This window comes from Danio rerio, chromosome 25, assembly GCF_049306965.1.
Source record: "Danio rerio strain Tuebingen ecotype United States chromosome 25, GRCz12tu, whole genome shotgun sequence".
Lineage (NCBI taxonomy): Eukaryota > Metazoa > Chordata > Actinopteri > Cypriniformes > Danionidae > Danio > Danio rerio.
The window spans coordinates 13,483,581-13,509,445 of record NC_133200.1 but is presented as its reverse complement, the minus strand read 5'-3'; the positions used below and the strand labels follow the sequence as shown (position 1 = coordinate 13,509,445).

The 25,865-nt window shown below is 34.6% G+C and overlaps 2 protein-coding genes and 1 long non-coding RNA gene across 3 annotated transcripts in view; 2 read left to right on the top strand and 1 right to left on the bottom strand.

Annotated features, from left to right (window-relative positions):
• The window catches only part of zcchc14 (zinc finger, CCHC domain containing 14), a 56,140-nt gene that overhangs the window by 11,398 nt on the left and 18,877 nt on the right, over positions 1–25,865 (top strand). Inside the window, exons 2-6 of the mRNA XM_001336490.9 lie at positions 1,726–1,852; positions 21,634–21,704; positions 23,546–23,617; positions 23,843–23,928; positions 25,631–25,725. Of these exons, the coding sequence (XP_001336526.5) occupies positions 1,726–1,852; positions 21,634–21,704; positions 23,546–23,617; positions 23,843–23,928; positions 25,631–25,725 (451 nt within the window). The remainder of the gene's footprint in view (positions 1–1,725; positions 1,853–21,633; positions 21,705–23,545; positions 23,618–23,842; positions 23,929–25,630; positions 25,726–25,865) is intronic.
• LOC141380919 (uncharacterized) lies at positions 11,237–16,142 on the top strand. The gene is made up of 4 exons (XR_012400294.1): positions 11,237–11,657; positions 11,825–12,255; positions 12,451–14,888; positions 14,948–16,142. It is a non-coding gene; the product is annotated as an uncharacterized lncRNA (long non-coding RNA).
• LOC141380918 (serine/threonine-protein kinase pim-3-like) overlaps positions 13,706–25,865 on the bottom strand; it is an 85,650-nt gene continuing 73,490 nt past the window's right edge. The window contains exon 4 of the mRNA XM_073942937.1: positions 13,706–14,695. Within this exon, the coding sequence (XP_073799038.1) occupies positions 14,622–14,695 (74 nt within the window). The 3' untranslated portion in view covers positions 13,706–14,621. The remainder of the gene's footprint in view (positions 14,696–25,865) is intronic.

Here is a 25,865-nt window from a genome sequence, read left to right as displayed (position 1 = left end):
TCTTTCTTTCTTTCTTTCTTTCTTTCTTTCTTTCTTTCTCTTTCTTTTTTTCTTTCTTTCTTTCTTTCTTTCTTAAAGTTGTATATTTTCTAATAGTTTGAATTAGTACGTAGTAATGATTATTTTGCTGTCTTTTTAATTATTTACACTGTTTATTTTCTTGTCATTTTTTATTTTTGAAAATTATGTCAGTATACTTTTATTTATTGTTTTAGTTTAATTTAGTTTCCAAATAAGTGTAAATGAGAGAGATTTTCATAAGCCGCTAATGAAGTTACGGTATTATATGTATATATTTATATATATTAGGGGTCACCGATCGGCAATAGGCTTTACACATATGATGTTCCTAAATAAAAAGTGGGCATTTTGAAATTTGTATGTTCAAATAAAATGCTTAAGAAATATAAAGAAAAAGCTTAAATTTCCCCTTTTTCTGTTTTACATCTTGACTCAACACCCTCAAACAATTATGCAGATAAAATTATGTCATTACGTTATTAACTGTACTTTTAGACAGATCTCCTAGATTTTGCGCGATCACTGAATCTAACGCAAAATCAACAAATACTCGAAAATTTTTGCGATTCTGCAAAATTCCTAATTAAATGCAAAAAATGTAATCACAAAAACTGTAAATAATTTCATAAAACATCAAACTCCAAATCATATAATCAAATCATATTTATTTCAGTTTGCAATTTATTGTTTTACATGACTTGCTTACGCAGGTCACGTGATGTAATTGAGTGTCTCGAAAAATTATGTCTCACTTGCACCCTCACAATCATTACATTGTTTTTGGAATTGTTTTGCAGCCTGTGCAGTAAGTAGAAGTGGATGAAGCGAGAGTGATTTACATGTGGTCAATACAAAGATGAGATATAGACATCTTGTGGCCCAAATTGGACAATTTGCGCGTTTGACGTGCTTCAGACTGCAAAAGAAAGTTGGAACAAATGGAGCAATGGTACAGAAAGGTGGAGATGAGATTGGTTAAATGGTGATGGCCGCTAAACGTGACCGAATTGATTAATATTTTTTTACATTAATATATATAATTATATATAATATATAGAATTACCGCCTCAAAGTCAGTCATGTTTATCACAAAAAAATCACAAAAAATCATGAAAAATTAGTTTAGTTTGTTTAGAGTCTATATAGAGCCCAATTATCAGAGGGACTGTAGTGAATGAGACTGCATAGAATGCAAAGGTTTAGCAAAGCAAACCTGCACTTTTGAGCTTTGTCTTCTTCACATGCTATGCTGAACTTTCAGAAATTCCTCACACACCAACATGTGATGTCAACAACATATTTACATACTAAGAGGTGATTGGATAGGCTCTTGCACATGTAAGTGTGAAAGGTAATCAGAAGCCTATGAAGGTGGAAGTTTTTTGCTTTGTTGCAGTTTCTTAATCACCAAACCAGTTATAATAATGCATCTACTGAACAACAGATCACAGGCCACAACGAACCGTGGCAAGACAGTTGGACGATACAATTTTTACAGAGAACCGTTGCACCCCTAATTTACACACACACACAAACACATACTGTATATATATATTTACACACACAACTAAATAAGTGATCTGTTTTACTGTCAGAGTTAATAAATAAGAACTAGCCATCCAAGTGTGACGTTTCTGATTGAACACGTCTTTCTTTGTTCAATTTTGATTCTTGACATATTTTTTGACCTTTAACCTCTTCCAGACTGGGCAGCGTGAGGCCACAGGAGGTCAGAAGGATGACAGTTTGAGTCCTGAGATCATGCCACCAAGTCCATCGCTCTTGTGCCAGGAAATGCCCCTTAAAGTACATGTCGGAAAACCCAGCAAAGGTGAGTTTATGGAACACAATGGTGCTAGACAACAGGGTTGAGGATCTACTAGCAGTTTATTTGCAAGATTAGTCAGGCAGGCAATGGTCAAAACCGGGGAAGCAGATACATACAGATAATCCAGAATTGTGGTTACAAACAGGTGAATGGTCAACACAAGGAATCAAAGCGAGAAAACAAGTGTTCAAAACACGGCTAGGCTAGATGAGACAAGAGAATGCTTCGTAGTGTTACAAGACAACCGAAAATAAGACTCAGCAAAGTCTGTGTGTTTGTGTGCTGTATATATGGTCCATGTAATCATCCTTTGAGCAGCTCCCAGGTGTGTGTGTAGTCAAAAAAGAGAGAAAAGATTTGTAGTTCTCCAGTGATCCGTATGGACTAGATCGCTGGTGATTGTGACAGTTTAACAGTTTTGGATACTATCAGCTTGTTAGAAGATATTTTGAAGAATGTTGGAAACCAGTAGCCAGTAGATTATTTGTTTTAGTGTTTAACAGAATATAGGAACTCATAAATATTTGGAATAACTTGAGGGAAAGTAAATTGTGACCAGATCGTTTGAAAAGTGTGAGTGCTCTGCATTGGGCTCAGGCAAAAAAAAAAAAAAAAAAAATAATAATAAAAATTACATATATATATATATATATATATATATATATATATATATATATATATATATATATATATATATATATAAATTAAAAAAGTAAAAAAAACTTTTTACTTTTTATTTTATTAATAAAATAATAATAATTTTATTATTATTATTAATTATTTTAGTTTTTGACTGTACAATTTAAATTGCTTAATCTTTTATTTTATTTATTTGCATTTTTTGGAGCACAGAATATGGTATTCATACAATTTTTAAATAGTTTAGACATCCACTAAAATTTAATGTGCAGAAAAATATAAATTGTCATTCTAAATTTGTACACTTTTCCCTTATTTTTCAAAACATTAGCTTTTGCTCATTTATCAGGAATATGTTTTAAATCATTGTAAATTTAGCATGGTCACTTTTTATTTAATATATTTTGATAAGATTAGGACAGAGTATGTTGTTACATTTTTACATAAATTTAAATGGTTTCAACCATTGTTTTTGTGGGCGTCACAGTGGAGCAGTCTGTAGCTCTGTCGCCTCACAGCAGAAAAGTTACTGTTTCAAGCCAGGGCTGGGTCAGTGTGCGTTTCTGTGTAGAGTTTGCATATTCTCTCCGTGTTCGCGTGGGTTTCCTCCGTGTACTCCGATTTCCCCCACAAGTTCAAAGACATGCTGTAAACGTGAATTGGGTAAGCCAAATTGTCTGTAGTGTATAAGTGTGAATGAAAAGTGTATGTGTGTTTCCCAGTGATGGGTTGCAGTTGGAAGAGCATCCACTGCATAGAAAATACTGAATGCTAGATAAGTTGGTGGTTCATTTCGCTGCGGTGACCCCTAATTAATGGGGGGACTAAGCCGAAGGGTAAATGAATGAATGAATTGTTTTTGTAGTTTTAATAAAACAATAATGTGTGGCTTTGAGAAGTTTGTGTTTTCAGATCCTTAAAACATTGTTGTGTAACTGAGTGGTTAACTTGTAAAGTATTTTCAGAATTTAGATGTTATGTAAAGATACCAGACTTTTAATAGTTCAGTTTTTTTTTCAGTTACTGAAAATCATTTTTTACTGGATTTAGGCAATGACAAAACAAGTTTTCAACATTTATAGTGGTTTTGTCATACTATTTTAGTGTTTAGCCATCAAAAATACAGAATATGGTGAAATAAGGACCACACAAAAAAACCAGCCAAAATAAACCCGATACACTGTATTTAAAAAGTTCAGACAGAGTGTTTGTAACCTAATTGTTTTTCAAAACTAAGCCGCAGCCATTTTAAAACCATAAACCTTGCATGAGCAAAGTGTGATGCCTCAGTCATAATTACTAAAGGTATTTTCAGTTTAGATGCTGTTTTGAATACTTGGTTCTCTGGCTTCAGGCAAGCCCCACACATAAAAAAAACTATTTACATACTTTAATCTTTCGTCCTTTCTATAATCACATAATTAGATGTCGGTAGAAATGAAGCGTGGGATTTTGTTTTGCCAAGCACAGCAACTTTCACATGAAACAGCAAGTCTCAGACAGGTGTGTGACGTGGAAACAGATTCGCAAAGACTAAATAAGCAATGGCACAAGAGTGCTGTTGTGATAAATATCAGAGTGCTCCATTATGCTTTTTCAGATATTGCCTTTCACACAATGTGGTTGTTATTGTCTTTCCACAAAATAGTGTTCAGTAATTCAGTCTTCTTGCACAAACATGGTACTGTAGGTTTAAATACAATTTGCATAATGCCAACCTATAGTCTCCAATTGGCTACCTACACAAATGATATCTGCTTTGATCCTCACACACTGTAGCCTGGCCTGGAATAATTGTATTCATGTTGTCAAAAAAAGATGCTGGGTGGAGTTTTTGTACATTGAATTCAAATCCTTTATTCATGAACTTTCATATTAAGTGTTTGTGTATATTTGTTAAAATCATTACTGTTCTAATGCACTCTAATCAGTCGACCAGGCACAGCACACTTGGAAATTGCACATCGAACGAGCACTTTCTTTTTTTATAGACCTTTTTTATCAAACGCGAAATTTCCCATTTCCCAGGCTTTGTGTGTACATGTGGCGAGGATGCTTCAAACTTCCGGTTCACATTTAATATCAGTGGATTGCGTCTGCGTTAGAGTTGTTTAGACAGATTTGAAGTGATGGTTGTAACCTGTTTTACTTAGTTAAACGTCCACAATGTCAACAAGGAATAGCAATATAAGTTTGCGTTGGCAGCACTATCAAGACTACTTAATTGGGTGGATGATATGCTGTATACAAATTGTACCGCATGTCTTTGGATCGCAGGGAGAACATGCAAACTCCACACAGAAATGGCAACTGACCCAGCCTGAGGCTCGCACCAGAGACCTTCTTGCTTTGAGGCGACAGCACTAGCTACTGTGTCACCGCTCCTGCTGCAAACATAATATATGTAACCCTTGTAGCAGATCTAACACAGGTGGAGCTGGGGTGTAGGAGGGTCTCCGAAAACGTGCTGCAGATAACAGCATAAAACAATGCGAAGCATTTAAACTGATGAGGAGCAAGCTTATTGGCTGCCGAGATGGCAGTAAAAAATCTCCTGCGCCATGTTGTTAATGATGCATGAGCGAATTATGCCGAGTTCAGACTGCATGATTTTCAAAGTAGTCGTGTCACAGATGTTTTCACACTGCTTGACTATCTGGGTTTCGTCGCTGCTTTGTTTACACTGCAAGATGGATCGGCGACAGGGACTTTCACATTGCATGACTTTACTATTGGAACAATCGCCAACAACTTCGTCTAAACTATGTCTCACAGCCAAAAACACGTAGTATATCTTTTGTTATTAACTACATACTGAGAAAGAAACCTTTAATGGGGTAGAAAATGTACATATTTGTTCACCTAGGTTTAAAGGGAATTAGCCATTTCTCCTCAACGTTGATAATAAACTAATTTCTTTCTGTATGAAACATCAAACAGACACGGTTGCTTCTGAGTCATGAGTCCGTCAAAACTTCCACTAGTTTTTCCTCCATTTCATGGGTCCAAATAAACCGAAAAAGAGCGCTTTTAACTTCTCCCCCAGCCTCCCGCTGGCCTGCAGCAGGTATACATACACGCGCACGCAAGTGAATGCCACTCTCTCATTGGCTGCAGGCGATCGCTGATGTTATTTTCAGTCAAAACTCAATTCACACGGCATGATTTGAATCGCAGACAGCTCCAGATATTTAGCATGCCAAATATCTCGCAGGCATCGGCGACTTATCGGCGATTCTCTCAGATCGCGTCTTTGATAGTTCACACTGTGTGATTGTCACTCAGGTGCACGAGCAGCGATTTGCCTGTGATTTCAGGCATTTGTCGGCGATTTCTCAAAACCTGTCGGCGAGCCAAAATCGGGGCTAAAATCACGCAGTCTGAACTAGGCATTAGGTGACCTATCAACCTGCACACGCATAGAGTTTCATGGCGGAATTTTCACTTGTTGATCCATTGTGAAGTTTGGCATAGATGGCATAGAATAACAATTTAATGGCTATAAAATAATTAGTGATTTTATTTTTCAGTTCCCAAAAAAACTTTTCAACGAACCGAACCATTTTGGTCTCATAATAAAGAGCATTTTAGTTGTTTAAAAAACCTTCTGACGCCGTCAATATCAAGTCATGTTGTTTCTATATAGCACATCCCTAAGTCTGAAATATAGTGCATTGTTTCTGTTTTATTAAAAGGCATGCTGCATGAAATCCTCTTATTATGAGTTTCATATCTGGTTGAAGGCTGATCCTTGCTCATAAGGGTCTGCTTATCAGGTTTAATGGGGTCTTTACCCTTAGTTATGAGCTTTTTGGTCATTTGCTCTGCTGGACTTTGCACTCTGTGTGAACTTGCTTTGAGTCTTATCATGGACAGACTGTAAACGCACACAAGTTTATACGAGTCCCCAGAGTTTGGATTCTTAACTAGAGAAACATGAGAGAGTTTGCCTCGTGTTTGACGCAAAAATCTTGACCAGGCATTTTTTCAGGCTGTATTTCTCCATTTGTGTGTAAGCAAAAGACTGCAGTTATTTTACATTTCTTTTAATTGTGAGGAGAATATAAGACGCAACTTGCTTTGTCCTGCATAGACTCACATGTCCACACAGGTTATGCCGTCATGTGTTGAGTTGTGCGGTGTTGTGGGCATTAGTGTATATTTTTGGTCCTGTTTTGTCTTGCTGTTGGCTCGGATAGCAGAAGCATCAGATGTCATCTTCACACACTAAGAAACCCACATCAGGCTCTTTCTGCAGTAAGACATGCGTGCATGAGTGTCATGCATATTAAATGTTTATGCCATTGTTTAATACTTAAATCATAAGCAGATTATTTGATTCAATTTTCACATTTACCAGAGAAAACGGTGGCCATGTATATTATTTTATGTGTGTTATTTAGTATTTAGATGTGCCGTAAAAAAAAAAAAAAAGAAATCAGCAATTGAGAAATTCAAAAGTATTTTTAATAAGAAATATATTTTATTTAGAAATAATAATATAAATGATTAGTTAGCTCAAAATTAAAAAGACATAAACACAATATAATTAGTGTTTAAAATGGCCTACAATGGTTTGTCAACACATTTTTCTACTTTCTCAAGATTCTCTATATTTTATTTATTGCACAGTTGTAGCTGTGTGTATATTTATACAGTTGAGGTCACCGAACACATTTTACGCCCAGTTTTTCCCAATACGTTTATAAAGCAGTGCAGGACTGGATGACAGAAAGGAATTAAAAAGTATTTCTGATGATTAACCCACCCAAAAATGCTCTGTTTGCACGATTTAATTAATATTATTGCCAAACACGTTTAAATATTATTTCAAAACTCCTCTGTTGTTTAATGTTTTTTAAAAATATTTTAAATCTTTTTTTCATATGTGTAAAATGAAAGTTTAAATGACTTAAACTGTTAAATTTATTTGTATTGTCTATACCTAAATTGTTATAGCTTTTGTTTGTTTTATATTAGTTTATTTAAATAATTTTTTTTATTTTATCCGATATTTGTAATTCTTGAAATGATTTCAGTAGCCTATTGCTTATTTTATCTAGATCTATGACCCTACAATAGTAAATATATAATTTGTAAAATTTTATTTTTTTCTGTTATATTTATATTTTGTATTACCTCCAAAATAAAGAAAGAAACCCAGCCGCTTGCGGCATCAACAGAGATGTGAAGCAAGCTCTTTTTTTGCCCGGTCTCCCTCAAACACACACACACACACACACACACACACTTGCATATAAACTTGCATGTTTCATGCACAAACACACCTTTTAAACTTGACAAACTAGCAACCCATCCCTGGGAAACATCCACACACATTCACACACACACTCATACACTATGGACAATTTAGCCTACCCAATTCACCTGTATCACATGTCTTTGGACTGTGGGGGAAACCGGAGCACCCGGAGAAAACCTACGCGAAGGCAGGGAGAACATGCAAACTCCACACAGAAACACCAACTGAGCCGAGGATTGAACCAGCGACCTTCTTGCTGTGAAGCGACAGCACTACCTACTGCGCCACTGCCTCGCCCATATATATATATATATATATATATATATATATATATATATATATATATATATATATATATATATATATATATATATATATATATGTGTGTGTGTGTGTGTGTGTGTGTGTGTGTGCGTGTATATATGTATATATATATATATATATATATATATATATATATATATATATATATATATATATATATATTTGTTACAATACTATTTAGAGTAATTTAAGTTTATGTTTTACAAAAAATATATAAATATAATATATTTTCAATATAATTCAAATTAAGTAATTAATTATGTAAACCTAAAACCTAAAGTGATTGTTTGTCTATATATACTTTTGACCTCAGTAGTGGGGGTTATGTGATCCATTCATTGCATATCTATACTGTCACATAATGGAAATGTCAGTTCAGTTCAGGGTTTGTGCTCAGCGGGTGCGCAGGAGCCGCTGCTCACTGGAATCCAGTGCTGTTTGACTGGACGCAGCAGGTCGGCCAGAGCAGAGACACACTGTTGTTTTGTCTGCTGGTAATTTAATGCTTCTCCACTGCATTACATCATGAGCCTCACCACATGCCTTCAGCTCGAGCTTCAGGCATCCGTCAACACACACACACAAATATAGACATACACACATATTCATACGAACACAAACTAACTGATCTTTCACAAGGCTTCATGTACAGACATGCAAATATCCAAAATACTGGTTGGCTTTTATCTAACATTGACTCTGAATGGATATCTTGGATGTATATTTGTATAAATCTCACAGTTTTTTTTACAACACCAAGTTCAAAGATGGTGAAAACAGCTGTTCCTCATGGAATCTCACAAGATAAGACATTTTCACCATCTTAAATTCCCAAAATTCCCTCACAGCAATGGTAAATGTTAACATTTTGGGCCCTATAAAACTCAAAAACTGTTTTTTTTTTTTTGTGATGAAAAGTAACTAATCGCAGGTAGTAAATGTCATATATTTAATAAAATACAATACAGTTTTCAGTATTCATTAAGGAGATTTATGCTAGCAACTTGCTACAGGCTTATACAATACATGCTAAGTGGGCCCTATGAAACTCAAAAACTCTTTTATTTTGTGATGGACTAATTTTTTGAACTAATTGCAACAATTATTTTTAACAGAGTAAGGAAATTTTCACTGTATATTTGATAATATTTTTTTCATTGGGAGAAATTCTTATTTTTAATTCAACTAGAATAAAAGCAGTTTTTATTTAAAAAAACAAAAATTTTAAGGTCAAAATTATTAGCCCCCTCAAGCTATATTTTTTTGATAGTCTACAGAACAAACCATCGTTATACAATAACTTGCCTAATTACCCTAACCTGCCTAGTTAACCTAATTAACCTAGTTAAGCCTTTAAATGTCACTTTGAGCTGTATAGAAGTGTCTTGAAAAATATCTAGTCAAATATTATTTACTGTCATCATGGCAAAGATAAAATAAATCAGTTATTAGAAATGAGTTACTAAAACTATTATGTTTAGAAATGTGTTAAACAGAAATTGGGCGACACGGTAGCGCAGTAGGTAGTGCTGTCACCTCACAGCAAGAAGGTTGCTGTGCTTTTTACATTAAGTGATTGGTAATGTTATCAGATTACAATATTCTAGAAGTAGTCAGTAATTTGTAATCTATTTCTTTTTTTAAATAACTCACCCAACACTGGTTGTATGCTAACACGTTTTCCTGAATTTAATCTGCTAACATTGGATGCTGTGCAGTCTATGAAATCGACAAAATCCTGCTAGATTTGCTAGTTTTGTTTACTGCAGTAATTATGGCAATACCATTATTTTTACTGTACTAAATGTGTCAGCTGCTGGATTAGCTTTTATACTCACTCTTTGAATAATGTTTTAGTTTAGGATTAGTTTCTTACAGTTCAAATTTAGTAAAGATACCGTGTGTTAAAATGTCACCAGTGTTACTGTTTGAAACCTAGGGTGGTAATGAGATCTTAAAATGTATGAAGAGTCTTAAAAAGGTCTTAAAAGGTATTGAGTTTCACTCCTGAATATACCCTGATAAATGTTTGTCATCAAACTTTACTCATCTATTTACCAGTAATCCATTCACAACAATCTGGATTGTGAAACCATCAATAGATATGCACGTGTATAAATCTACATTTGCTTATCTACAATCTGAGTGTATAAAGTAGCTGTTGTGTCTGTACACTATGAGTGTAGTGTAGTGTAGTGTTCGCTAGAGATGTGAGAATGGCAGAGCCTCGGATTATCTGGCCTGCCATCAGGTATTTTCTAACTGCAAGCCATGGGGCATTTAAAGTATACAGAGCACAGAGAACAAAGTATGTGCTTGTGTGTATTATAAAAAAAAAATATAGAAATGGCGAGAGAAGTTTGTGTCAATGCAGTTGGAAAGCAACTTTTAGGGCACTTTAAATGGATAGTTCACCCAAAAATTTTAATTTTTAATGTTTACTCTTTGTTTAAAAGTCCAGGGTTTTGCTGCTAATTAGGTTGTTCATTATGAATGCTATTAGAATTTCTTATATTTATACTAGGGGCACACAATATATCGATTTAGCATTGCTATCACAATGTGTGGATCTGCAATAGTCACATCACAAGATATGCAATGTTGCATTATAGTTGACCAGGAGCTACAGAACATGTGTGGTTTGTAGCGTTACTACCTAGTTTAACCATAATAGAGTGAAGGTTTATCATTTGCATGTGTTTTTAAGACCTGTAAATGAGCATTTCATAAGAGTTTTTGACATTTGGGCACAGAAAAATGAAGATGTTTGGAGGTTTAACAAAGATTATTTGTATTTAATTATTTATACAGAATTTGTGCAAAAAATCTTTTTCTCTCTTAGAGTTTTTGTCTTGTTTCTAGTCCAAATATTTACAAATTAAAGTGAAAGCAAGATTATTTTACACTAGTGACGGATCATACAGATCAAACTCTTGATTTTGAGTTTTTTCTTCAGAAGGTGAAAATAAAGCAATATTTTTACTTGATCTAAAAATTGGACTAGAAACGAAACAATGCAAATTTCTAAATAAGAAAAGAAGTTTTTGCATTGTTATTACTGTACCTGAATAATGTTAGACTCTCCAGAAAACTGACAAATAGAGCTATTTATCTCGTAAAACTGTATACATATTGTAATATTTATCAAGGAAAATAAAAAAAAAACATCACAAGTTCAGAATTTTTCTAATATTAGCAGCCCTAATTTCTGTTCTGTTTTTTGATTATAATTGAATAGCTACTTATATTTGTAGTTGTTTTAAGTTTAACCTGGTTACCGGTTACATTTTTTTGTGAACTTTATTTATTGAATACAAGGGAATAGTAGAGCTGCATGATTCTGGCTAAAATGAGAATTACAATTTTTTGGCTTAAAATAAAGATCACGATTTTCTTACGATTCTGTAGATGTAAAATAAAGATTAAAATGAGTCGGCAATTATTATTGTTTTTGCTCAAACATATGGTAAAACAACAATAATAATATTATGTGTAGGTCTACTGGTTTCTATAAATAATTCTATTCTACTTATAATAATGCAATCTGTCATTGACAACATTATTAGACCACTTTATTTACTGGTAAAATCAACTTTATATAGGCTAGCGGAGTTATACTGACACTGTAAACATTTATTTTCATGCACAACTGTTCGCTAAGAAAGAAAAACATATCACATGCTTGTCGCAATCATAACTCTAAAATGCGATATGATTATGATGTGCACACTTTCATTTTCACTGCTAAGTGCTGTTCATATTTTGCGCGCAGCTCTAAAACGATCACACTGTGCCACAAACTGAATACTGTTCAGTTTATATTACCTGTTATTCACAGTTTTGGGAGGTTCTGTTCTCTAAAGTAGATGCGCGCGTCTATCATTAAGTAGGGGGTGCGCACACCCTCTCTGTGATAACAGCTCACGGTCAGCAGCTCACGTCACATGTGATTTCCTGGCCGCGAATACAGCATTATATGAAGACAAACATGACATTTTTAGGTGGATTATACCTTATAAATACTGTATATGACTTTTTTTTTAACATCATTTGGAGGTGTCCATGTCACTGCCATGTATGTGAAACAGTTAAAAAACTCGTGCAGCCGCCTTTTCTTCTCTCCTGAACTTGAAAATACGGTTGGCAGAATCGTAGAAATGCTGGATTAAGATCGTCTAGGGTAGTGGTGGGCAAACTCTGTCCTGGAGGGCCGGTGTCCTGCACAGTTTAGCTCCAACACTAATAAAACACACCTGAACAAGCAGTGTCTTCAAGATCACTAGAAATCTATAAGCAGGTGTGTTTGATTACAGTTGGAGCTAAACTTTGCAGGACACCGGCCCTCCAGGACCGAGTCTGCCCACCCCTGGTCTAGGGGGTCGAATCGAGATCGCCACCTTTTTTCAATTAATCATGCAGCTCTAGTGAATAGCACTTGTTGTGTACAAATGTCCAATTTCTGCTATATTTTTCTTTTAAAAACTTTTATAAACATTTAACACTAATCCCAACTACCAGCCTCTTTGCTTTCTCTTTACCTTACTTTTACTCTTTACTCCTTTACTTTAGTAGATAAGGAAACGGTGTTCTATGCACTTTACTGAAGACATCAATCAGCCTACCTATTTAATTTAGCTTGTTACAACCAAAAATTTGTTTCAAAGCTATTTCTAATTTCAGTTCTAATTTTCAGCAAACAAATAAATGAACAATAAAAATGAAGTGTCGTCAAAAAACTGCACAAGTTATATCCAAACACACGTCCTATTCCCCATATGGTCCAAAACCCAACAGATGAACAAATCTAAACTTGTTTTTTATTAAAACAAATATAAACCTGCACATAATAAATAATACTACTACTAATAATAACATTATACAAATGCAAATTGTCATAATTGAACTGAAAAAGCCCCCCAAGATGAGGCATGTTGAAAGTAATGATTTTTGTAACATTTTAATATTTTATTTTTTTCATATGTAAAGATATTTGTGTTTTTCTGTACATCAGTGTATTAAGTAATGTGTAAGCATTTGGACCTGCATAGGCGCATAACTAACGCGTTCTGTGCTGAACTTTAGACCAGCTTTTAGATGGTCAATGGCGCGGCCTATTTCAGTTTCTCAAAATAGCAAAACGCCAACACTATGCCTTAACACACCCCCTATTTAGACCAGCACACCCATGAGTCCACAAAGTTGTGCAAATGGATTTGCTATTTAAACAACAGGGTCTGAAAATGGCAACAAATCATGCCAAACATGTTTTATTGCGCCGGGTGTATGATTGAGCCCTTAGACTTTCTGGATAAAATAATTACTAAATGATTTTTCTTCAGTCCTGTTCACTTTCATTACACTATTTACATCATTTACTAAAGTAATCCTGTCAGAATAGTCCCTTGACTTAGAGCACAAGTATTACAGCACCTTATTCTGGAGTTTTCTTAGAAAATACAAAGTTCCTCCTCCCGAGTCATGACTTTTCATGAGCGATTTCAGGATGCTTGAATTGGCCTGACAGGATGTTGACTTTGAAAAGGAGTGAAAGGAAAAAGGAAATGACTGAATTGCATTTCAAAGGCATTTAAACAGTCACTCAAAAGTTTGGTGACAAAACACAAATGATTCAATCATGAGTGGTTTTCTTTATTGCTCAACTGTTACACCAATCCTCAGCAGATTAGATATATTTTGGTGAAGTCAAAACTATTTGAAACGGGTTGTAGGTTTTCTATGTAGTAGTCAGATAAAGCAATAAAGAAAGGACAGCAGCTTGTTCAGGTCAGCAGCAGCTGTGCAGATCCATGAATTATTAGAGCTCAGTGCTGAAAGCTCATGTTGAGGGCAGGAGAGGTGGCAGGTGCGTACCCATAATGCACCTGTGCAGAGCGTGAAGTTTGAAGAGTGCAATGATGCCTGCAGTGAAAGGTCAGAGGAGGGGGAGGAGAGTGATTTTACTGCTGCGGTTATAATCATTTTCTTTATATTACACTGATTTTTATATTGTGATAAAAGTAACGATGACAGTAACAATAATATTTAAAGCAAAAGGAAAAAAAGTCATGACATGGCAAAGTATGTTGACCCATACTCGGAATTTAACGCACACACACAAGCAGAGAAAACACACACCATGAACAGGTGAGATTGACAGGCATATTGGTGCAGTGGCAGCAGTAATGCAGTCGATGTACCGGTCTGAGCCAAAAGGCAAAGCTCTTGATTTGCTGGTCAATCTACGTTTCTACTCTGACCTTTGGTCATGAACTTCGACCAAAACGACAAGATCTTGGATACAAGTTGCCGAAATTGGTTTCCTTGGCAGGGTGGCAGGATGCACCTTTATAGATATGTGAGGAGCTCGAAGTAGAGTTGCTGCTCCTCCACATCGAGAAAAGACAGCTGAGGTGGCTCAGGCATCTGTTTCGGATGCCTTTTGGATGCCTACCTAGACAGGTGTTTCATTCATGTCCCACCGGGAGGAGGCCTCGGGGTAGACCCAGGAAGCGCTGGAGTATGCCTCTCGGCTGGCCTAGGAATTCCTCAAGATCCTCCTGGAGGAGCTGGAGGAAGTGTCTGGGGTTCTCTCCTGAGACGGCTGCCCCCGCAACCCAGCTCTGGATAAGTGGAAGAAAATGAAATGGAAAAAATGAAATGAAAGTAACTTATCGCTTTTTTATAATAATTTTTAGGGGTGTTTCACCTTTATTAAATTTGACAGTGGAGGAAAGACAGGAAAGCAGAGACAGGGGAAGGATCGTCTTATGACATCAAGCTGGGAATCGAACTCGGGTCGCCATGAGCACCATAGTGACATTTGTCGCGCACCTAACCACTAGGCTATTGGAAATGCTCATTTGCATTTAAAGGAACACTCGTAAAAAGCTTTTACTATCAACCATTCCGGCGCCTAGACAGCAGGTCCGCATAGGAAGTTTGGCCAGAGGAGAAATGGTTGTGCCCAACTGAGCCTGGTTTCTCTCAAGGTTTTTGTCCTTCACTTTCATCAATTGGTAAAGTTTTGTTCCTTGCCACTTGCTTGCTTGGTTTGGGACTTGTGGAGCTGGGCATCGATGGATTTGCTCTTCAGTGTTTTAGCAATGAAAATTAAACCACACTGAACTGAAACTGAACTTCAACTCTGAAAACTGGACTGACAGTTTCAATTTACTAGAACTTCTATGTTAAACTGCTTTGACAACATCTACATTGTAAAAGTGCTATAGTAAAAACGATGAATTTAGAGACACTAGAGATTTATTTTCCATGATGAGGGATAAAACATGCGCTTTTTCAACTTCGAATTTTGAAAGGTGTTGAGCGTCTATTCCTATTAGTACTTCACACATTCATCTTCATCTGCCTGCACTGTGATTGTCGATTCAAACCACTTCACAAATGTGTTGGTCCTCTGGCGGTGACCTCTCTTTGGCTTTGTGGCTCACTTTCACTCGGCGGTGCACAAACGCACATATAAAAACACAGCATAATGAGGGCTTTGGTGGGTGGTTTGGGAGGAGCAGACAGGCTTTTCTCTTTGCCGAAGGGGGAAAAAAAAAAAACTCCTTCTCTCCAGAACATTCCAGATGAGCTCACACCCGTCTGTCCCAGATCAGGACAAGGATGAGATGTTTAAAAGAAGTCAGAAAATTTTTCTTTTTTTGTGGTGCAGTCTCTTTATGTTTTGCATCTGCTCTTGAATTGGTTAAAATCTGAATGAGTAAGAGAATTTGAAGTGAGCTGGTACTTTGGGCTCTTTTGTTGTGATGTGTAGAAATCATTTCATTCAGTCTTGCCTCACTTTGTTTTTCTCTTCACACACATGCGCGCGCACACACACACTACAGGAAGTGCTGACTCTGCAGGGTATATTTAACACACTCGCTCATGTTTTTGGTGAGCAGAAGTCCGGATGTGTTCCTGCTTGCTTGTGTGTACAAAGTAAAGCTGGTCACTTCAGTCATAATGAAAATGTATTAGGCTGGGAGATGGTGTTCAAAATTAGGTTTTTAATTTGTTTTTAATTATTAGTGACCTAATTATATTCACAAAGTAAAATTATAGATAAAAAAAGCATAAAAAAATTTATTGTCTATTTTAACTTTTTTGAATAATAATGTAATAAAAGTAATGACTATTATTATAATGAATCTAATAAAGGAATATTTAAATAAAGTATATATATATATATATATATATTAGCGCTGCCAATGGGGTAAAAATAAATAAGTAATTAATAACAATTTATTTTGCAATTATTCATGATTAATCGCAGTTAAAAGACTGAAACTTCTAATTTTGGCTATTTAAATGTAAAATGTTAATTAATGTATTATTAATTAATTAGAATTTCAGTTTTTTTGTTTAACTTGTAAGACAGATTTCTTCATGTAAACAACATACCTGCAATAAACCATCAAGATCCTCAAACTGTTGGCTTGACGGCCATATTCATTACAGAAATAAAAACACAGGCATGTAAGTGCCATTTGAATTTCAAAACAATTAATGCCCATAACAAACAAAATACAGGCATTGCAAATAGGAAAATTGGAAAAGTCTAATAATAAAGTAATGAATACAAACAATTGCACTCATTGAAAAGTTGTATTACTGAGAGTTGAGAACATTCATTTAAAAGTAGAAGATATTTTGTTTAGTCCTCCTTTACATTCAGCCAGTTGCTGAGACAGACCAGTCTGTTGACATTATCAGGGGACAATGTGGCCCTTTTTTTATGGATTGATGTGACCTGAGAATGAGAACAGTCTCTCACAAGTAGGGTTAGGTATCGAAACCCAGTGCCATGTAACCGGTATGCACCAGACCAAATCTGCATATAAATTTCGGTGCCACTGGTGCTGCAACAAGGACATAAGAAGTATCAAGAGGTACATCAAAGGCACACATAGGTATGCGTTGTGTCACACCAAAGACTATAGGATTCTTAAAGATACTTTTGTCGTACCATTTCTAAACATTTAATTCTAAATAACTAAATAAATAAATCTAAACTAACTAAATAGCGTTATTTTCCCCCAATTTCTGTTTAAAAGAGACATTTTTTTTTACACATTTTTAAACACAATAGTTTTAATATCTCATTTCTAATAATGGATTTATTTGATCTTTGCCATGATGACAGTAAATAATATTTGACTAGATATTTTTCAAGATACTTTTATACAGCTTAAAGTGACATTTAAAAGCTTAACTAGGTTAATTAGGTTAGGCTGGTTAGGGTAATTAGGCAAGTTATTGCATAGCTTAATAGCATATAATTTTGTCTTAAAAATCTTAAAAATGATGTTTAAAAATTAAAAACTGCTTTTATTCTAGCCGAAATAAAACAAATAAGACTTTCTCCAGAAGAAAAAATATTATCAGACATACTGTGAAAATTTGCTTGCTCTGTTAAACATCATTTGGGAAATATTTAAAAAAGAAAATAGAATATATATATATATATATATATATATAGTTGAAGTCAGAATTATTAGCCCCCTTTGAACTTTTTTCTTCTTTTTAAAATAACGCTTTTTTAAAAAAAAAACATGAAAAACAATTTATAGAAACGACAAGATGCACATAAATAAAAGAAAAAAATGCATAAAAAGTAAAAGTAGGAGTAAGAGTAGTAAGAGTAGCATAAACTTTGAATTCGATAAGAAAATATGTGCATAAACTGCGGTGGAAACACTATTACAGCACAAACTCCAGTATGCGCATTAAATCAAGTCATGTGTTTTTGTTCTAAGAGATTATGTGATGATAAAAATGTGTGTGAATGGATAAACCAGCAGGCTGAGCACACTGTAAAACGTCTAAAATGTTGTTTTGGTCATTCTAAAACGCCTTAACCCTTTCAGTATTAGTGTTATTAAATTATTAATGACCTCCAGAATCAAGTGCATCTGTGTTCCGCGTCTCACGCGCGTTCACTGCAAGTCAGGATTGTTCTCTTAGGCGCAAGTAATTTATTAAGTGAAGAAAAGATTGACGCAGCTTCTCCTACCGCAGCAAATTTTGTTTTATTGTTGATATTTGGCGGCAGATAATCAGGAAGTGACGATTTTATTCGCTTTGACTTGTTGGAAGGAAACGCTGCTTTATTAGCAGGTCTTTAATACAATATTCCAGTTTTGCACATAAAGTTTATTTGCACTTTTGGATGGAAACATAGCTAATGTATCAGAGAAAGGAATATGAAGGTGGAAAAAAGAAAAGTTTATAAAACAGTTCATTTATAGTCCTTTGTCTTTCTTGCTTTTCACTCTGTGATGTTTTTGCTAACATTTTTATCATGCTTTCTGTTTCGAACTTCATCTCGAAGTGTTGAAGTCCCAGATTCACCCTCAAAACTCTGTTGTGAAATGAATCACCCGAAGGCTTAAATTCTCGCCTCTCAGGTTCTTCCTTCTTAGCTAAATATGCAGAAATGAGTTGAAACCTGCCAGAAACCGTCTGAGAGGTTATTAAATTCTGGAGGATTTTTCTCTCATTCTCCTCTCCTCTAATGGAATCCAAAACAGACTGCAATAATACCAACGCAATACATATAGGAGAGGTTGTGTCTAATTCCTATTCTAGGCTCGGGGATTCAGTGCTTCTCATTAAGTTATATAAAACCAAATATTGTTGTCAAAATGCAAATGTGAAAAAAAAAAATCCAACTTTTTCTGCCCACCAGTGTTATTTTAGTGACATTGAGATTCTTTTGTAAATTTTAGAAATCAGTTTTATTTAATATTTTCTTTAAAGTTTTTTTGGTGATTTGGTCGTGTGTTTATGCCCTTTAATGGTGCAGTATGTAAGTTTGACACCCAGTGGATGAATTAGGTATTGCACTTTTGATTCAAAACACACACTAGAGCAAGTTGCCAGATTAATGACACCAGCAAAGGCTGATTTAAGTCTTTTTCTAAAATAAAAGCAGCGGCGCGCAATAGAAGAAATATTTTCCATATTAAAAGTAGCTTTTTGTCCTAACCAACACTTTAATTATATTTTACAAACTAATCCTATTTCTTGCAGCCGAACAACAGGATAAACTGACAGTGATCACCTCAGGTACACCTCATTAGGGTTGGGTTCCGAAATCTGGTGCCTCTATAGCACCGGTACCTTGTATGTACCGGATCAAATCAGCATATGAATTTCGGTTCCTAGTTTCGGTGCCACTGGTGCTGCGACAAGGACGCAAGAAGCATCAAGGGGTGCATCAAAGGCACACATAGGTTCGCATGTCACACCATCTCTAAACATTTAATTCTAAACAACTTTGAGGAGTACAGACAGGCGATTTCAGGTGCTTGTTCTTGTTGCTTTGGGAACAGATGCACACAACGCACGCAGTACAGTGCATTTGCGACTCTCTTCAGATCAACACACCTGATCGAGATCATCATATTTGCTTAAACTAAGCGTTCTAAAGCGTATTTTACAAGCAAGGATTTTGACACGGAAACATGTAGCAGATGCTTTACAAAAGTTGCGTGTAAGGGGGAAACATGTCAAACTTAATGACACCTTTGAGAACTCAAAGGCAGAGGAATGCACTGTCTCTGACATCATTTGGGACTTTTAATGAGTGTGTATATAGGCACCAATGCTCTGATTTTAACATGATTTAGACAATACTCTGATTTACAGTCTAGACCACCATGTAAACAGTGATTTTTGATAACCTTAAAAGGACCACAGACACCTGCGTCTTGAAATGCGGAGGTTTTTTTCTATCAGATTCCATTAAAAGAGCACTCTTTCACCAGTCCCGGAAGTCCTCGGCTATGCAGAGACCATTATGAATCAGAAATCTAGTGTCTATAGTTTTACCTTAGGAAATGCAGTATTGAACAAGTACCAAAGAACAGTTGTAACACATTGATCAAATGTAGTTTTCAGTCACGCTCATGAAAGTCATATTCAACTCGTTTAGTTTTGCCTTCATTCATTCTTGATTTCCGTCTTCGACACATGATTTATTTACAACACATTTTTAAACATAATAGTTTAACTCATTCCTAATAACTACTTTTTTATCTATGGTGACAGTCAGCGCATAACATTTTATGAATGAATGAATCAAATACTCTGTTTTCCACCAAGGCAACCCGGGCTGCTGATATATAATTTTTTCTGAACTGGCAGTGGGTGGGGTAAAGGGACCAAAACAAAGACAGACGTTCCAGCACGTGACTCACATTTTCAAAGCAGAATATCTGACTTCAGCATTGTTTTTCAGATAAACAAGAATGTTTACTTTGCAAGTTTCTAATATCTGCAAACATATTGTGGTATTTTTATGCTTTTATAAAAACTTACAAACAGCACCTTTAATAGTTAAGTACTAAGGGTGTCACGATCCTCCAAATTCTCGATTCGATTACATTTTCGATTCTGAAGGCACGATTCGATTCGATTTTCGATTATGAATAATTAATTAATTAATGACCAATTAATTATTTGTAGCCTACCGTTTAAACTACCTGACCTGCATGGTCTTTGTTTTACCCATAAACAAATCATACAGTAAATAAATAAAGGCAAGTTACACACATAATTACCACCTGTCAATCACTTTTTCTGCAGGACTCGTGAATAGGCAGTGATCCGTGTCGTTATAATGGCGTCGGTAAAAAAAGAGGCACAACCAACAGGAAGCAGCCAACAGTATCTGAGGTGTTCGCTAAAATGACTAAGTACAAGTGAGTAAAAGATTGAAGCGGTCCTCTGACTGCCTGGACCTGCTGTCTGAAGCGCATGGCTGTGTGCGTCTGTGTCTGTGTGGTCACGTGATGTGCATTTTCAGAGGTAGAGAGGAAGAAGGGCTGCTCAGAAATGCTACACGCCACTGTGTATGTCAAATCGTTGTCGTTCTAAAATGCCATTTAAAAACAAAGACAGTGTAAACAGGGCCTGAGTGTGTACTTTTCGCGAGCGGATTTGCAACGGGGGCGGGCGGAGGATCGCCATGCCGTTGTTGTCTATCGGACGAACCGTACGTAATACGTACATAGCAGAGCTTGCAAAACTGTGTTTTTTTTTTTTGTCGACAACACGAACGTTGTCAACATAACTCACTGGAAATCCAAAATGCTTACACACCGGCGACTTCATTGAAAGAGGAGAGGGTTTAAGTTCTGTCGACGGGTCTCCTGCTTCTGCCGTTTAACAAGCACTTCAACAAGCCTGTTTTTTTCCCGCTTGGCAAGCCAAGCTGACGTGACATGGGGGCGTGGCAGCATCGACGATTCTATTTTTTGATTCGATAATCGAAATTGAGCATAAATTTTGATCGATTTCGATTAAAAATCGAAATCGTGACACCCCTATTAAGTACTGAATAGTTATATGGTGACTAGGTGCTTAAAGAAACATTTATTATTATCAATGTAAGATGATGCTACTAAAACAGTAGTTCTGCTTTATATTTTTTGTTAAAACTATGACGATGATTCTTTGACGAATAGAAAGAACAGCATTTGTTTAAAAGGTTGAGTTGTTTTTTTTTTAATTATTGTAATTTTTGTTTTTCTTTTGTTTTTTTGTTCAGTGTATGTTGAAAGAATTGAACTAAGAGGAGTTACATCCAAATCAGACAAGTCAACCGAATACATCCTGGAGGTGAGTTACCTGTTAGTTTTCAGCATAATTTTTTATTATTTAGTAATTTTTTTAATTCAGTTTATTGTTGTGTTATCTTATTCAAATATTCTCTAAAAAAATTGTCAATGTCTCCTGAATGTTATATACCTAATTTTCCAGAATTGTTCTTACAATCTCCCAGATGACTTGCAGGGTTGAAAATGTTATTGTGTTGGTTTCATAGTGAAATTACAGTAGTTCAGTTTTGAGCATGGGGCAAACATACCATCAAACATTTTCCTTAGAATACTATACTGTAGAATTCCATTAAACAGCATCTGATTTAACTTGATAGAGTATGTTTATACAGTATTTATAAATATGTCATTTGCGACCTTTAAAAAGTGCTGAAAACTTGGAAAGATCTTGAAAAGTGCTTAGATTTGACTTTAGGAAAGGTTTAAGAATTGTGGACGTACATAATCAAATCAATGTCAAGGAAGCAACATGTGGACACATTTGGATTGGTGCTTACTTAGAGAAATATGTATTTATAAAGGACATGTCTTCAATATCACTTGTTTTAGATGTACTTTAAATAAATATATGTAGGCCGCTATAATCAATGTTTATAATTAATTAATTAGTTAATTTTCTTTTCGGCTTAGTCCCTTTAATAATCTGGCGTCGCCACAGTGGAATAAACCGCAAACTTATCCAGCACTTGTTTTACGCAGTGGATGCCCTTTCAGCTGCAACCTATCTCTGGGAAGGTTTATAACTAATGTTAACGGTAAACCATATATATATATATATATATATATATATATATATATATATATATATATATATATATATATGTGTGTGTGTGTAGCATGTCTATAAACAGTGCTGATTTGCCATTGTGTTCACATGCTCAACAGAAATGACTGGGATTACCCGTGAAAGTCATGCTGTTTACTGAGTGGAACCACAGAGACACTGGAGCGTTTTAAAGCTGTGATTCATCAGCCGATCGCTCATATGTCAGCTTATAGACAAACCAGCTGATCGTCGAGACTTTGAAATGCTTCAGTGTCGCTGTATTTGTGGTTACGCTCAGTAAACAGCGGTGAGTTTGCTGACTTTCAAGGCCAATCACTGTAATTTATGTTGAGCACGTGAACACAATGGTAAATCAGCGCTGTTTAAGAATGCGCTCAACAGCATCTAAATGTTCGTGGTAAATGGACGTTTTTAAAATGTCAGTACCGATTGGTATCAAATTCCAGTATCGTGACAATCATACTCCAAAGTTTACCTGATGAGAGATAATGTGTGGAACACACAACAAACCGACTATGTGGACCAATACTAACTATATTGCCTATAGCAATATAGTTATTGCCTATAGCAAATGTGCACATTTATCTGATATGAAAGACATCAGTGAACAAAGTCGTTTTTACAGGTTTTTTTGGTGGACAAATGTGTTCTTGGAGCTAGCTATTATCTTTTTATTAATTTTTCCAAATTGTTTTGATAAAATTTGTTTGTTCTGTAGACAATCGAACAAAAATTGCTTAAGCTGGCTAATAATAGCCTTAAACTGTATTTAAACTGCTTTTATTCTAGCTGAAATTAAACAAATAAATATTTCTGCAGAAGAAGAAAATATTAATGGAAACACTGGGAAAAATTCCTTGCTCCGTTAAAGATCAATCGGGAAATATTTGAAACAGAAAATCATTGGAGGGCTAATTATTTTGACTTTAGCCGTACAATTTTGACATGGTGCAACTTCTTTTTCCAGAACATACTTGTATTGTGTCATTTTTTCGTATGTTTTATAAATTAATTGTTGCCAAAATGGTAAAACTATGTATATTTTTTTTTCTAAGGCCTTATGGTCTGACTCTACTTTGTCGACTGTCAGCAAAACCCCTCAGGAAGTAGCGGATTTGATCTCTCAGGTGAGTGACAGTCATGTGTGTGTGAGAAATGTTGAGCCAATGTGTAAAGGCGAAAAGTCTTAAAATAAACTGTGTGTATCATAAACTACATGTTGTCGTTTTAATGGACTGGAAAGATTTCGAAAGGTGCTTTGATTGTGTAGAATTATCAGTGCTGTGTTCAGTATCAGTAATGGCAGCTTGTAAAAGTCATGAAACTCTTGTGTTATTGTGTCTTTTTTCCAGCTCTCTCCGCTCTTTCCCGATGAATGTCTGGAGAAGCTTCTGCCTCAGATGCCTGGACTTGATTCCACTCATGAACTAGATCCACGGTATTTCTGGCTTCTAAGCACAACATGCACAACTTTGCTAGTGATTAGTGTGTTTTAATAAATCTGGGCTTTAAATTGAATATTTGCTATATATTTGTAGACAGAATAAAAATTCAGTTTCAAAAATATAATTCACAAATTTTTTTAATGCTTAAAAACGTTTAGTGAAAATATAAGTTGAGAAATGTATCTATCTAGTATTGTTTTATTCGTGCCTATATTATTATTATAATTATTATTATTATTCATTTATTCATTCAATCAATCAAACAATTCATTTTCTTGTCGGTTTAGTCCCTTTATTAATCTGGGGTCGCCACAGCGGAATGAACCGCCAACTTATCCAGCACATATTTTACGCAGCGCATGCCCTACCAGCCCCAACCCACCCCTGGGAAACATCCAAACACACAAATTCACACTCATAAGCTGCGTCTCAAATGGGACACTATACACTATGAAAAAAAAACACATGAACGCAGGGAGAACATGCAAACTCCACACAGAAATGGCAACTGACTTAGCCGAGGTTTGAACCAGTGACCTTCTTGCTGTTAGGCGACAGCGCTACCTTCTGCGCCACCACATCGCCCTATTATTATTAATAATAGTAATTTTATTAATATTATTGATTTTATTATTATTATTAATTTTGTTTTTATTATTAATATTATTGATTTTTTATTATTATTATTACAAATTTTATTATTATTATTATTATTGATTTTATTATTTGTTTCGTTATTATTATGAATAATGATTTTATTATTGATTTTGTTATTATTATTATTATTATTATTATTAATTTTATTATTATTAGTAGTAGTAGTAGTATTGATTTTGTTAATATTATTATTATAAATTGTTTTATTGTTATTATTAATTATTATTATTATTATTATTGATTTTGTTTATGTTATTATTAATGTTATTATTTTTATTATTGATTTTGTTATTAGTATTTATTATAAATAGTATAATTATGAATTTTTATTATTAATATCATCGATTTTGTTATTTTATTATTAATTTATTATTATTATTATTATTGATTTTGTTATTAATATTGTTATTAATTTTGATATTGTATTATTATTAATTTTAATATTGTCATTATTATAATTATTAATAATACATTTTAATTCTTCTTCTTATTATTATTAATTATTATTATTATTGTTGTTGTTGTTGTTATTGTTGTTGTAATAATAATTATAGTACTTATTTTTATTTGACAATTTATATTGAATATATTTATTTATTTATTTATTTAAACAATTACAGCTACATTTAAAAAATTAAGAGACCACTTGACAATTCAGTTCCTTTGGATTTCTGATTTAAAGTTTTTTGTTTGAGTAAAATGTAATATGTTTATTATTGAAGTTTAATTTATTTCAAATAGTAATTTTAGTAAGTCTTTTTAGACAATACCTTTTTTAGACAATACCTTTTTCTAGTCTTTTTTTTTTTTTTTAGATTTATTATTATTATTATTTTTTTTTTTTCTAGATTGATTTGGATGTCTGAATCAAAGTTGTACATCATGTCGGCACACTGCCAACAAGGTTTTCAGCACCAAGAAGAAGATAATATTTTGGGGCATAGTCATCAATAATTTTGTTAGACCACCCAGCCTTGGGTTTTGATTTGACTAATTAAAATTGTAATAAAATTTGTTCATTTTTTCTCAATCCCACAGATGCTTGACCTCACTTCCGCCTCAAGTTCTCAAACATGATAAAGTCCGTTTCTTCTTCAGCACTTCATCCGCACCACAGCTTCCAGCCAGCACAAGTGAGTCCCTTATTTCAAAATGGCTCATCCATCACACATTGCCAAAGAGCTTATCTTCTGGGCAACACAATAAGTTTCATTACAAATATTTAAAAACTTAAACTGCAAATTTTTGGTATTTTCATTAACCAAGTTTTATG